Consider the following 15,204-nt stretch of genomic DNA (forward strand, 5'->3'; position numbering starts at 1 on the left):
GCAGGGGTGCGTGACGTCTCCATGGTTGTTTAATGTGTTTGTGGATGGGGTTGTTAGGGAGGTGAATGCAATAGTTTTGGAGAGAGGGGCAAGTATGCTGTCTGTTGTGGATGAGAGGGCTTGGGAAGTGAGTCAGTTATTGTTCACTGATGATACAGTGCTGGTGGCTGATTTGGGTTAAAAACTACAGAAGTTGGTGACTGAGTTTGGTAGTGTGTGAAAGAAGAAAATTGAGAGTGAATGTGAATAAGAGCAAGGTAATTAGGTTCAGTAGGGTTGAGGGAGGTAAGTTTGAATGGAGAAAAACTGGAGGAAGTGAAATGTTTTAGATATCTGGGAGTTGACTTATCAGCAGATGATACCATGGAAGCAGAAGTGAGTCACAGGTTGGGGGAGGTAGCGAAGGTTCTGGAAGCATTGAAGAAAGTGTGGGAGGTGAGAACGTTATCTCGGAGAGCAAAAATGGGAATGTTTGAAGGAATAGTGGTTCCAATAATGTTTTATGACTGCAAGGCATGGGCTGTATAGATAAGGTTGGGCAGAGGAGGGTGGGTCTGTTGGAAATGAAATGTTTAAGGACAGCATGTGGTGTGAGGTGGTTTGATCGAGTAAGTAATGAAAGGGTAAGAGAGATGTGTGGTAATAAGAGTGTGGTTGAGAGAGCAGAAGAGGGTGTTTTGAAATGGTTTGGTTACATGGAGAGAGTGAGTGAGGAAAGATTGACGAAGAGGATAGATGTGTCAGAGGTGGAGGGAATGAGGAGAAGTGGAAGACTAAATTGGAGGTGGAAGAATGGAGTGAAAAAGATTCTGTGCGATCAGGGCCTGAACATGCAGGAGGGCGAAAGACGTGCAAGGAACAGTGAATTACAATGATGTGGTATACCAGGGTCGACGTGCTGTCAGTGGATTGAACCAGGGCATGTGAAGTGTCTGGGGAAACACTGGAAAGTTTTGTTGGGCCTGGATGTGGAAAGGGAGCTATGGTTTCGGTGCATTATACATGACAGCTAGAGACTTTCGACGGGACGGGAATTAATAAGAGCAAACAGTATGAATTATGTACATGTGTATATATGTATATGTCTGTGTGTGTATATATATATGTATACGTTGAGATGTATAGATATGTATATGTGCTGTGTGTGGATGTGTATGTATATGCATGAGTATGTGGGTGGGTTGGGCCATTCTTTCGTCTGTTTCCATGTGCTACCTCGCTAACACAAGAGACAGCGACAAAGTATAGAAAATGAATATAGATAGTATGATTTATGTACATGTTTATATATGTATATGTCTGTGTGTGTATATATATGTATACGTTGAGATGTATAGGTATGTTTATGTGTGTGTGTGGACGTGTATGTATATACATGTGTATGTGGGTGGGTTGGGCCATTCTTTCCTCTGTTTCCTTGCGCTACCTCGCTAACGCGGGAGACAGCGATAAAGTATAATAAATATAAAATATATATATAATGTATTTGAGAGTTATGATAGGCATATGATAGAGTTGATAGAGATGCTCTGTGGAAGGTATTAAGAATATATGGTGTGGGAGGCAAGTTGTTAGAAGCAGTGAAAAGTTTTTATCGAGGATGTAAGGCATGTGTACGTGTAGGAAGAGAGGAAAGTGATTGGTTCTCAGTGAATGTAGGTTTGCGGCAGGGGTGTGTGATGTCTCCATGGTTGTTTAATTTGTTTATGGATGGGGTTGTTAGGGAGGTGAATGCAAGGGTTTTGGAAAGAGGGGCAAGTATGAAGTCTGTTGGGGATGAGAGAGCTTGGGAAGTGAGTCAGTTGTTGTTCGCTGATGATACAGCGCTGGTGGCTGATTCATGTGAGAAACTGCAGAAGCTGGTGACTGAGTTTGGTAAAGTGTGTGAAAGAAGAAAGTTAAGAGTAAATGTGAATAAGAGCAAGGTTATTAGGTACAGTAGGGTTGAGGGTCAATTCAATTGGGAGGTGAGTTTGAATGGAGAAAAACTGGAGGAAGTGAAGTGTTTTAGATATCTGGGAGTGGATCTGGCAGCGGATGGAACCATGGAAGCGGAAGTGGATCATAGGGTGGGGGAGGGGGCGAAAATTCTGGGAGCCTTGAAGAATGTGTGGAAGTCGAGAACATTATCTCGGAAAGCAAAAATGGGTATGTTTGAAGGAATAGTGGTTCCAACAATGTTGTATGGTTGCGAGGCGTGGACTATGGATAGAGTTGTGCGCAGGAGGATGGATGTGCTGGAAATGAGATGTTTGAGGACAATGTGTGGTGTGAGGTGGTTTGATCGAGTAAGTAACGTAAGGGTAAGAGAGATGTGTGGAAATAAAAAGAGCGTGGTTGAGAGAGCAGAAGAGGGTGTTTTGAAATGGTTTGGTCACATGGAGAGAATGAGTGAGGAAAGATTGACCAAGAGGATATATGTGTCGGAGGTGGAGGGAACGAGGAGAAGAGGGAGACCAAATTGGAGGTGGAAAGATGGAGTGAAAAAGATTTTGTGTGATCGGGGCCTGAACATGCAGGAGGGTGAAAGGAGGGCAAAGAATAGAGTGAATTGGAGCGATGTGGTATACCGGGGTTGACGTGCTGTCAGTGGATTGAATCAAGGCATGTGTATGGGGGTGGGTTGGGCCATTTCTTTCGTCTGTTTCCTTGCGCTACCTCGCAAACGCGGGAGACAGCGACAAAAAAAAAAAAAAAAAAAAATAGGTTGATGGCATATGAAATTGTATCTTTGATTAAACGTTTTATGCATGCATCTTCAAGCTGTATTGCAAGAAATGGCATATGTGTTCAAGAAGGATAGACTAGAGAAAAATAGGAAAGTGGGTGGAATTTAGAACATAGCTGACCATGGAAGTAGTATCCATTTGATAGATGTTATGCATAGCCCACTATGTCTGCAGATGTTATGCATAGCCCACTATGTCAGCAATTCTTTGTGATTGTATATTTATATTTCCTTTATTTGCGAGACTCAGAAATGCATACATGAGATGTTATTACAAAATACTGGTCTGAGAACTTGAGTGTAAGGTTACTGAAAAGTCTGTTGTTACTATTGCATGCACTACATAGATAATCTTCTTGCTGCCCTCTCTGCTGTTTGAATCATCCGAAATTTTCCATTTGCAAAGTACTTTTTGATGTTTTTGTGTGTCATTTGATTGCAAATGCCATTGAAGCCATGATGTGGCTCATTGGATGTGAAATTTAACCTCATCATTAGTAATACTTTAAGGTAAGACACTTAGCATTTGATGCCTGACCAGAAGTGACTACTGTTTATGTGTTATGGGAAGGGAGTTTTACAATAGCATGCGCTTCATAGGTATTTAGTTGAAGTGGATTAGTCCCATTGGATGCACCATAAGTTTTTGATAGGTAGTGCTTTGCATCTGGTAGGAAAACAACTTTTCCTAAATAAAACGAACATATGTTGCTCTTTGAGAATCATTTGATTGACATCTTAATATCATAGAAGAGACCAGCTTACCTCTAAATCCATTTGAAAATAGTGCATACATTGGGAGATATGTTCCCAGTTGTTAAGTAAGTGATGAGTCAGACCTTTAACTGTAGTTAAGTTTCCATGGCCAATTTTGCCATTTTTTTCTCTCTGGTTACCCCATAATTTGTTGTTATGCCTTTATAGATACTCTGGTTTTTAAACAGAATAGATCATTATTTATGAATTGTTAAAATTTAAAAAGGGATTTTTGCCTGGAAAAACATTTGCTCAGGAGAAACACTTAAGTAAGTCACATGTTCCGAAATGAGTTGCCCTCTCTTTGGGTGCAATTGTCAGTGTTACTTTATTCTTCTGCGTGTGTAAACCATTCATATCTCCTCTTACTTGCACTTGCAAATTATGCCTTAATTATGAATAATATGCTCATATGATAAATTGTTTATTAAACTCAGATTATCCTATTATTGTTGTTCATTTTGAAAACTTGTCTCAGGCTGATTTTGAATTTGAACGTACAAAAATGTCTGGCTTTCTCCAAAGGAAAGATTTGTCTCTTATATTAAAAATTTATCAATGATCAGCTAATGTATTTTGTCTAAAACAGTTTTAAAAGATAAGAGATTTAACTTTCATTTTATACTTTCTTAGTAAATCTGATTGTGCCCTTGTTCAGTTATTTGTTTGTTTCTGATGTTCATAGACCTAGCATGCCCACAAAATATGCATTTTGTTTAAGTAGGATGTGCTAATTGGTCAGCTCTCTTGTGTATGTTATTGCCATTAGGATTAGATTTTCTGTTCATTGATTGACAAAACTTCACTGCTTAACATCTAGTATTCATTGACTGTTAAGGAACTGGAGAATTAGAATTCAGTAGCCCATAGTAATGTTCTAAACAATTAGTAATTCCAACAAATTTTTATAAGTTTGCTTCGTGATCATACCCTATTTTTGTGCCCTTTGTCATTTATGTTACATTTTTAAGAATATTTTCTATGAATTGCAAGCATGAAATAAAGTATCACCTTTGCATTATCATTTTCTTTTGTTTATTTTGTAAGTGATTGATTTACAGTCTTAATATTTTGATTTTCAACTTGTATTGATTATTGCCTTTATGATAAAACTGCACCGTTGAGTTTCCATCATAGTTTATGCAGACTTCAGTCCCTATGCTTAGAAGGAGTAAATATGAGCCCCTTTTCTCTGGTCACAGTGCACTCTCAATATCTTTGCATTGCCGACAACACTAGAGGGTTTATTCTGATCCATTTTTCTGTTGTATTACTTTTCAGTGCTTGCTTTTGAGTTTTTGATGTACAGTTTTGTGGTGTGATGATTTTCAAGCTTTTGAAGTTTTCTTTGTAAGTTTTCTCAGTTCTGCAGATTAAAATTTTTTAACATCATTTTGAGACCAGATAATTCAAGGGAATTTTATAACCATATAGATTAAATTGAATGTGCTTTTCATTTGCTAGAAATTCTAAATGCATAAATATATGCTAAAAAAGAATGCAGACAGCATTTTTCATATTATGATGAAATTGGTCGCAGATGCATTTCTCACTTAAATCTCTTCAGGTTGCTAGCGTTATGTGTGCTGTAGATTATGCTTGCATTTTTTCATATTTTCTACATTCATATTTATCCTCCGATTTTGATATCATTCTCAGCATGCTGTTTAGAAATTTTCTGACATCATTATTAACGTTTCAGATCATAGTAATCTCTAAACTTCTGTGTGTTTTAGCTTTCATTGCTTCATCATTTTGTCTTGTAATGCAAAGATCAAATCTGTAAATATCATTTACATTATATGATTAAAAAAAATGTAGATAAAAGCATCTTATATTTATGGATTTATGATTTTTGTTAGGTGACAAAAAGTAGTAAACAAGTTAAAGAGAAAGGAAGGCAGACATATAAGGACCTGAGGGGCAAGATAAAGGACTTTCAGCAACCTAGGCCAGAGGATGGTGGGATGACACCAACCTGGATTAATGGTAAGTGGCAGCAACACCCACCATAGAGATACTGAGAATACTTTTTGGAGCATTGAATATTAAGCTTTTATTGTATTTTGATAATTTCCTGACTCAAGAAGACTAAAATTTTGTAAAATGCAACTTCAGGGAAGAAATAATTTCAGTGCAAAATTATGTTGTTTGATGGTGCAGTATCCCGTAAAATGGCTTTAGGCCCTTAGGCAAATTTTTCTGGAGGGTAAAGAGCTCAGTGGATAAGGCTTCAAAGTGTTACAAATAAAGGTAATGGGAATGGGGTGTTGGATGTGCTATTTTCTTATCCCCCACCCCCTCAGTCACACACACACACACACTTTTCTGTAGAGTCCATGTCATACCCCTAAGAATTTGGAAGTTAAAGATATTAGTCATATCATGTGTGGCAACCCAGCTGATTTATTTACACAGACAAAATAAAAGGCCACATCCATTCACACTCAGTCTCTAGCTGTCATGTGTAATGCACCAAAACCACAGCTCCCTGTCCACATCCAGGCCTCACAGACCTTTCCATGGTTTGCCCCAGACGTTTCACATAACCTGGTTCAGTCCATTGACAGCACGTTGACCCCGGTGTATCACACTGTTCTAATTCACTCTATGCCTTGCACACCTTTCATCATCCTGTATGTTCAGGTCCCGATCGCTCAAAATCTTTTTCACTCCATCCTCCCTCCTCCAATGTCACCTCCCGTTTCTCCTTGTTCCTTCCACCTCTGACACATATATCCTCTTTGTCAACCTTATCTCACTCATTCTCTCCATATGTGCAAGCCATTTCAACACACCCTCTTCTGCTCTCTCAACCACACTCTTTTTATTTCAACACATCTCTCTTACCCTTTCATTACTTACTTAATCAAACCTTAGTTTTTTAATTTCTAACACATCCACCCTCCTCCGTACAATGCTATCCATAGCCCATGCCTTGCAATCATATAAGTATTGTTGGAACTACTTTTCCTTCATACTTACCCATTTTTGCTCTGAGATAACATTCTCTCTCCTTCCAAACATTCTTTATTGCTCCCAAAACCTTCGCCCCCTCTCCAACCCTGTGACTCACTTCCACTTCCATGGTTCCATTCGCTGCTTATTCCACTCCCAGATGTCTAAAACACTTCACTTCGTCCAATTTTTCTCCTTTCAAACTTACATCCTAATTTACTTTTCCATCAACCCTGCTGAACCTAATAACCCTGGTGTTATTCACATTCCCTTTCAACTTTCCCGTTTCACACACTTTTCCAAACTCAGTCACCAACTTCCACAGTTTCTCCCCCAAATCAGCCACCAGTGCTGTATCATCAGTGAGCAACAACTGACTAACTCTCCATGCCCTCTCATCCCAAGCAGACTGCATACTCTCTTCTCTAAAACTTGTATTTACCTCCCTAACCACCCCATCCATAAACACATTATGCAACCTTGGAGACATCACACACCCCTGCCACAGACCAACCTTCACTGGGAACCAATCACTCTCCTCTCCTCCTACTTGTACACATGCCTTACATCCTTGATAAAAACTTTTTACTGCTTCTAGGAGCTTACCCCCACACCATATACTCTTAAGATCTTCCAGATCCATAAATGCTTCATACAAATCCATCTGTTTTTCTAAGTATTTCTCATACACATTCTTCAAAGCAAACACCTGATCTACACATCCTCTTACCACTTCTGAAACCACATTGCTCCTTGCCAATCTGATGTTCTGTACATGCCTTCACCCTTTCAATCAGTACCCTCCCATACAATTTCCCTGGAATACTCAATAAACATATGCTTCTGTAGTTCGAACACTCATCTTTATCCCCTTTGCCTTTGTGCAGTGGCACTATGCTCACATTCTGCCAAGCCTCAGGCACTTCACCATGATCCATACATACATTAAATATCCTTACCAACCAGTGAACAACACAGTCACCCCCTTCCTTAAGAAATTCCACTTCAATACCATCCAAACCTGCTGCCTGACCGGATTTCATCTTCTGCAAAGCTTTCACTGTCTCTTCTCTCTTAACCAAACCATTCTCCCTGACCCTCTCGCTTCACTCACCACCCGGACCACCAAAACTCCCAGCATGTTTGGGTTATGTTCTTAAAAAGGTGCTAAGGATGTATATAGCAATTATAGGGAAATAAGTATGTTCAATGTATGCAAGAATATTGATTGATAGAGTGATGGAAGTGACAGAATGCAGAATAAGTGAAGAGCAAGGGGGCTGTAGGAAAGGTAGGGGATGTGTAGATCAGATTTTTGTGGTAAAGATGACTATGGAAAAGTATTTAGCGAAAGGTAAGAAGTTGTATGCAGCTTCTACTGATTTGAAGATAGTGTATGACAGAGTCGTGTGGAATGCTTTATGGGATATGTTCAGGATATATGGTATAAGGGAACAACTGTCAGATGGTGTGAAAGCCTTCTATAGAGGAGCAAGTGCATGTGTAAGAGTGGATGGGGAGTTGAGTGAAAGTTTTTGGATACATGTAGGTATGAGACAAGGCTGTGTGATGTCACAGTGGCCTTTGAATATATATATGGATGGAGTGATGAGAGATCAGAGCAAAACTAGGGAAAAGGGATTCAGAGATGGAGTGTGGCAGTGAGATATGGTGGCTAATAGCAAGCCTGTTTGCGGGTGATACTGTTTTTTTGGCTGAGTGAAAAGGACTTGCAGAAGGTTGTAAGTGTGTTTTATGATGTGTGTAAGCATAGGTGATTGACAGTAAATGCAAGTAAAAGTAAAGTAATGGTTTTTGAAAGGAAACAGAGGGAAAGTATAGGTTTTGTAAAACCATATAGAGTGAAAGAAGAAAGTGTACTAAATTGTGCTGTGGATACGGGGTGCAGAAAGACTGCAAGAAGTGAGAGACTTTAAGTATCTGCTAGGAGCTGTCTTAGTCAAGTGTGGTGATATAGAAGGAGAGATAAAGGAGAGAGCAGTACAGGGTAGAAGAGTCATTGGGTCACTTAATAGAATAATGAAGGGTAGAGGTGTTAGTTTAGAAGTGAAGAGAGGAACATGGACATGGAATGAGTCACAGAGGTGAATAATCCAGGCTGTGGAAATGAGCTAGTTGGGAAGAGCATGTGGAGTGACTAGATGGAATTAAGAAAGAAATGAAGGTATGAGAGATATGGTATGGCAGGGAATGCCAAGGGAATGAATTGTGGAGTGGTAGAATGGGTTAAACATAATACTTTGAGATGGTTTGGGCGTGTGGAAAGAATGCAAGACTGGGAGTTTACAAGGAGAGTGTATGATTAGTACAGTTAGAGGGATTGGGTGAATGAAAGACCACCTATGACATGGGCAAATAGGGTGGAAGAATACTGGAGGGAGAAAAATAGTGGAAGAATGTGTGGAATGGTGTGTGTAAGAGAGGTAGGTAAGGACAGGGATAAGTGGAGACCCTTTTGTCATGGCCACCCCCTCGATGGGAGTTCCCAGAGGGAACAGGCATCAGAGATATAGATAGATAGTTATGTAGATAGATTGATTTATTGATAGATAGAAAACCTGAACTTTAAAGAGAATACTCATATAGCAAAACATATTTTCCCATAAGGTCCACTAAGGTAACCCAGTGTGCATTCATAAGAAAAGATCTTCTGGCCTAGAACCTACTGGAAGAATCCTTTTCAACACTACATATCCATTTTCATGCATAAACATGGAGGATGATCAGTAGACTTGTAGTTAAATAATTTACTAACCAGAAGCTTTAGTACACATAATCTTGAGAGATGTTGAGGAGAGGTGAAGTTGCTAGGAAGCTGAGGAAGGGATACAAGAATCATTTACTTTGCCATTTAGGTCATCAACATCACCTTGATCTTAAGGTGGTGTTGCCACTGTGCTAATTGTCTGAAATTATTTCAGTAGCGTTCTCAATATACTTGAGGAAGTTCAAAAATTGGTCTGTAGTCAGCTGATGTGGGATGAGTGGAGCTTCTTTACTCGCCTCCTCCTCCTCCTCCTCCTCCTTAGTTAGATTTTTCCATGTGTAGATATCTAACAACTCACTGTGATATACTGTGATTTTCTCAAAGCCAGTGTCATTAGCCAGCTAATGATATATTTCAGTGGTTTGCAGAATGTCACTTGCAGAAAAATCTTTGAAGTCTTGCAAGAGAGTAAGCTTTGTCTTAGAAAAGCAGGAAGGCTAGGTGTATTTATTGTATCTACACTGCCAGAAAGCATTTGACACTGTCCTACATGGGAGGCTGATTAAGAAGCTGGTTTATCAGGAAGGAATAAGGGAAGACTTCTTCAGTGGACAGAAGATAATCTTAATGGAAGGGTACAAAGAAGACACATCAAAGGAGCCTTCACAAATAGGTTATCACCAGCAGAGTGCCAGATGATTTTCTTTTAGGCTGATTACTAGTCCTTGATCTATATAAACGACTTGCTAGAAAGTATGGGGTCAGGACTTCTACCCGAATATTTTTTGTGGATGATGCAAATTTCGTGAGAGAAGTGAAAAGCACAGAAGATTGCATCTACATTTTCTTTTTTTTTCATGTTAAAGGCTCCAGTCACGGACAAAAGTCTACATCGAAGCCTGGCCTTAATTGAAATATAAAGAGAATTATGAAACAGAAAAAGAAAAGACAAAGGAAAGTATTTACAAATTTCTGTGAAAGTGAATAGCCTATCTTTTGAATTGGCCAGGTTATAGTCATTGGGAAAGACATGAGAAGGCAGAGAGTTCCAGAGCTACGATGTGTAGGGAAAGAAGCAGGTATCAAAATGGCCCACCCTTGAGTTGCTGATGGCCATACAATAATCATGTGATGCAGCAGCTTGCCGAGTATTGTGTGGTCTAGCTAGTGGTGTGAGGACACAAGAAGCCAGCTCTCGAGAGCAAAAACCAAAGTAATACCTGTAGAAGATGGAAAAAGAACCAAAATTGCAGCACTGGGTAAGGGGATAAAGTTTGGAAGTTAGCCCAGGACAGTTTATGAGGCGAATTGCTTTCAATTCCACTTTCTCAAGTAAGGGTGCAGAGCTAGAACCACCCAAAATAAGAGAGCAGTACTCCATACAAGGACTAATCAATCCCTTGTATAAATGGAGCAACTGTTCAGAAGAGAAGGGGTTTCAAAATCTAATCAGGACACCCAATTTCTTAGACACAGACTTAGCTACTCCTCTAATGTGGAGTTTCCAAAAGTGAATGAATGTTTCAGTAATACCAAGTATGTTCATTGAGTCAGGAGGTGGAACTACAGTGCCATCAAAGGAGAGACAAGTCGTGAGGAGTTTTTGATAGAGAAATGGATAGAATGTGGGTCTTGGAGGCATTAAACCAAACAAGATTTTATGTACCTCGCTGAGATGTCTTGTCCAAGTCTGCATTTATTGAGGAAGCTGTATGAAAAGAAGTTGCAGATCAAGTAGGAAAAGAGGGAGCATAATAGAAGGATGTGGTGGATGAATGCAGCTGCTATTAATTTGTCAGTGTATGAGTGCACTGGATTATTTTTTGGAACAGAGGGAATCATTGAAAAAAAGAGAAAAGGTGTAGGAGACAGGAAAGAACCTTGAAGGACACTGCTGTTGATGGAGAAAAGGAGGAACACTGATCCATCAACAACAACAAAGATAGATTGGCCAGAGAGGAAGCTATATATGAAGGAGCAAAGTGAGGGAGGGAAGCCAAAAGATGGGAGCATAGAGATGAGACCCCAATGCAACACCTTGTGAAAAGCATTAGATATGTCAAGGGCAACTACACATGACTCCCCAAATTCTTTCATGGATGATGACCAGACATTAGTGAGGTAGAAAAGAATATCACCAGTGGGTCTCGCATTATGGAAGCCATACTGATGATCAGAGAAGACTGATTTTTGAGGTGTTTAAGGATATGAGGAGAGATTCAAAGACTTTGGAAATAGTAGATGTCAGAGCAATAGGACAATAGAAGTGTTAGAACGTTCATCCATCTTAGAGATGGGATGTATCAATGCATGCTTCCAAGGAGAAGGAAAAGTTTTGGTTTTTAAACAGAAACGGAACAGACGAGCAAGCACAGGTGCAAGTTCAGGTGCACGCTCTTTCCGTACACAGGGATGGATGCCTTGTGTCCAGAGAAAGAAGAGCTTTTTGGACTGTCCAAAAAGAGATTACAGGAAGAGGCATAGGATTAGATAGAGGAACATCAGTGGATGAAGGAATGTTAGAGTCTTCCAAAGTGGAGTTAGAGGAGAAATGGGAACTAAAGAGAGTTGCTTTGTCTATGGGAGAGACAGCTATAATATGCAGCGTGGAATAGTGAAGTGAAGGTAGAGCAACAGAGGACATTAGAGATACCTTTAGCCAAAGACCAGAAAGACCTATCAGTGGATGACGAGGTAAGATTATCGCACTTCCTCTTAATAAAGGAATGCTTTGCTCCACTGATCATGTGCTTGTAGCAGTTACAGACAATGATGAAAGCTGAATGGGAGCCAGAGGAAAGAGTGTTTTTCCAAACCCAATATGCCTGATCCTTTGCTTGAATAGCCTCAGAACAGGAACGGTTGAACCATGGATTGGATGAAAGGGTCATCTGCAAGGAAGAGGGGATAAATGCTTCCATTCCCGCAAGAATAAACTCTGCTATGCGTTTGACGGAGACTGAAGCATCACCACATAAGAGACAGTAATTTAACCAAGAAAAGTCAGAAAAGAAATTATGTAAGATATTCCAGTCAGCTTTGTTCAGGTACCAGTATTTATGCTTAGAAGGGGCTGCTGGAGGGGGAGGTGCCATTAGAATAGATACATTTATGAGAGCGTGATCATATGAACCAATTAGAGGTGAGATTGTGTATTTACAGTGGGATGGACTAGAGGTGAAAAACAAGTCCAGGATATTAGGAGAGTGGTCACAGCTGTTGGGAATATGGGTAGGGTGGGGGATATTTTTTGATCTAGATCATTGAGAATGGAGAACGTGAGGGCTTCAATCCCTCTGCCATCCATATGGGAGGAATTCAACCATTCCCTATGATGAACATTGAAATCCCTGAGGTAGAGGATCTCAACTTGTTGGGCGAGAGGATGTCACAGGCTCATGGCAAGTATTTAGATAGTTGAAGAAGGATATGAAATTTGTAGAATTAGGAGAGCATTAGGCAAAGCAGAGGAAAAGCATGGAAGTAGGGAGACAGACCTTGAGCCACATTAATATCAGAGCTTGGAGACTTAAGGTCCTTGAGGCATGTAACAGGTGTGTTGATGTAAGAGCAAGCACAAACATCACCTCTGAACTGGAATCAATAGTAGAGCTTTTAGTTAATTATGAATAAGGGACCTTTGAGAACATGATTAGACAACCTTGTCTCGAGACAGAAGTAAGATACTAGGAGAGGTACTAGACAGATGGTGTTCAACTGAGGAGAGTTTACTGGAGAGACCACGAATGTTGTTGTAGTGAATAGAAGAAGAAGGTCTAACAGTGAGGGAAAGGTCATAGGGGAGGCCAGTCCTACTATTGCCAGAGCCCTCCTTCTCATTGGCAGTAGAGTCAGGGAACTTTAACAGACACCAAAGTTGGTCTGATGTATGGTTAATGAAGTTCATTCAGAGTAAATGTAAAGTAGTGAGGCTGGTTCACATTGAAAGAAAGTCTTGATATTATGATCATTTAGCAGGAAGTAAGCTGCAGGAATCTGTGTGTGAGAATTACAAAGAGAGTTGACATCATCCATAACCTGTTGCCAGGGTACCACCTTAAGACAACAGTGAAGAAGACTAACTGCTTGTTTGTAAATATCAGAATTGCATTCAAGTTCATCATTATTATTATTATTATTATCATCATTATTATTATACTTTGTCACTGTCTCCCACGTTAACAAGGTAGCGAGTGCAAGGAAACAAATGAAAGAATGGCCCAACCCAACCACATACACATGTATATACATAAACACCCACACACTCACATATACATAGCTATACATTTCAACATATACATACACAGACATATACATATATATACATGTACATATTCATACTTGCTGCCTTTGTCCTTTCCCGTTGCCACCCCACCACACATGAAATGGCACCCCCTCTCCCCCCACATGTGTGCAAGGCAGCGCTAGGAAAACACAACAAAGGCCACATTCGTTCACAGTCAGTCTCTAGCCTATTCGTTCACAGTCAGTCTCTAGCCGTCGTGTGTAATGCACTGAAACCATAGCTCCCTTTCAACATCCAGGCCCCACAAAACTTTCCATGGTTTACCCCAGATGCTTCACATGCACTGGTTCAATCCATTGACAGCATGTCCACCCCAGTATACCACATCGTTCCAATTCACTCTATTCCTTGCTCGCCTTTCACCTTCCTGTGTGTTTAGGCCTTGATTGCTCAAAATCTCTTTCATTCCATCCTTCCACATCCAAACAAGGAAAAAGGGGAAGCCAAGGAGGTGGTAGTAGGAGTGAAAGAAGCTTTAAAGTTTTGGGGCCTGAACAGGCAGGGGGTGCGTGGGGCATGCAAGGGATAGAGTCAGTTGGAGGAAAGTGGTTTACAGGGGACAACATCCTGTGAGTGGGCTTTGCCAAGATATATGAAGTGATGATTGGAAACCATAGAAAGGTCTGTAGGGCCTGATTGAGGATAAGGGTCTCTCGTTTTGGTGTATTATATGCGATAGTGAGAGAGTGGATGTGCATAAATGAGGTCATTGCTTTGTTCCAGGTGATACCTTGCTGATACAGAATATAGTGAACATATATGAAAAAGGAAATTACACCCTCATACAGATGTTACCAGACTCATTGTGTTAGTGGTAATAGTGTGTATGAGTTTCTGATCATTCATGACATGTCACTGCCTGTTAGTGGTCGCACTGTGCATGAGTTTCTAATCATTCATTACATGTCATGTAAAATGACTGTCTTGTGTGATGGAACTTTCCTGAATAGCCATGTCACTGATAAACTAAAGTTACCACAGCCTCAAACCAGGACTCTTCATCACTGATGTAATTTTTTCCCTGAAGGGCTGTGAATCACAGTTACCAGCATGTCAGCTGTATATACACTTAAGCTGTTCTTCAAGTTGCCTTCCCATTGAAACTTCCATTACTAACCTTTTATCCAGTTTCACCCCCAAACCATCTTCATGTACATGATTGTATGTACCAACTGTTGATCACAGTGTTTCTGTGATGACAGGTGAGTCACCCCAAAAGCCAAGATCTGCACCATCATCTCCAGTGCTTGGTGTGAAGCGGCGACCACGGACAGTCGCTGGGTTCTCTGCTAAAGCTACTTATAAACGTGCTTCTCAGATTAACATGAGAGAAGACACTAATATTTTGTCTGGGTAAGAAGTGTTTGTTGGTATATATATTTCAATCAGTCTGTATTAATATGATGTCTCTTGCTGTCCAGCATAGTGGCATTTCCACATGCCCTTACACATTCTGAAATTCCCTGTGTGTAACACTTTGAACCACATTCTCTCATACTCTGCACTTTCACTTCATGTATGGTCTCATCCATCCTCTGCCTACATTCTTTCTTTCCTTATGCTGAAAACATTTTAGCTCTTCTTGTCACTAAGCACTTCTTTCTACAAACACCTTTCACAACCTCTTAACCCTCACTCACTGCTTCCACCTCACTACTTTTCTTTCCCTTACTCCCTTTCTTTTTCCCATTTCTTGTATATGATTGCTTGGCCATTCTTATCGCATCC

The 15,204-nt window shown here is 40.2% G+C and overlaps 1 protein-coding gene across 8 annotated transcripts in view; it reads left to right on the top strand.

Annotated features, from left to right (window-relative positions):
* The window catches only part of LOC139749437 (DENN domain-containing protein 1A), a 213,980-nt gene that overhangs the window by 111,834 nt on the left and 86,942 nt on the right, over positions 1-15,204 (top strand). For all 8 annotated transcript variants that reach the window (XM_071663294.1, XM_071663288.1, XM_071663296.1 and 5 more), the window contains 2 exons: positions 5,347-5,473; positions 14,679-14,829. In XM_071663294.1, coding sequence (XP_071519395.1) covers positions 5,347-5,473; positions 14,679-14,829 — 278 coding nt within the window. The remainder of the gene's footprint in view (positions 1-5,346; positions 5,474-14,678; positions 14,830-15,204) is intronic.

Source organism: Panulirus ornatus, chromosome 7, assembly GCF_036320965.1.
Source record: "Panulirus ornatus isolate Po-2019 chromosome 7, ASM3632096v1, whole genome shotgun sequence".
NCBI classification, from domain to species: domain Eukaryota; kingdom Metazoa; phylum Arthropoda; class Malacostraca; order Decapoda; family Palinuridae; genus Panulirus; species Panulirus ornatus.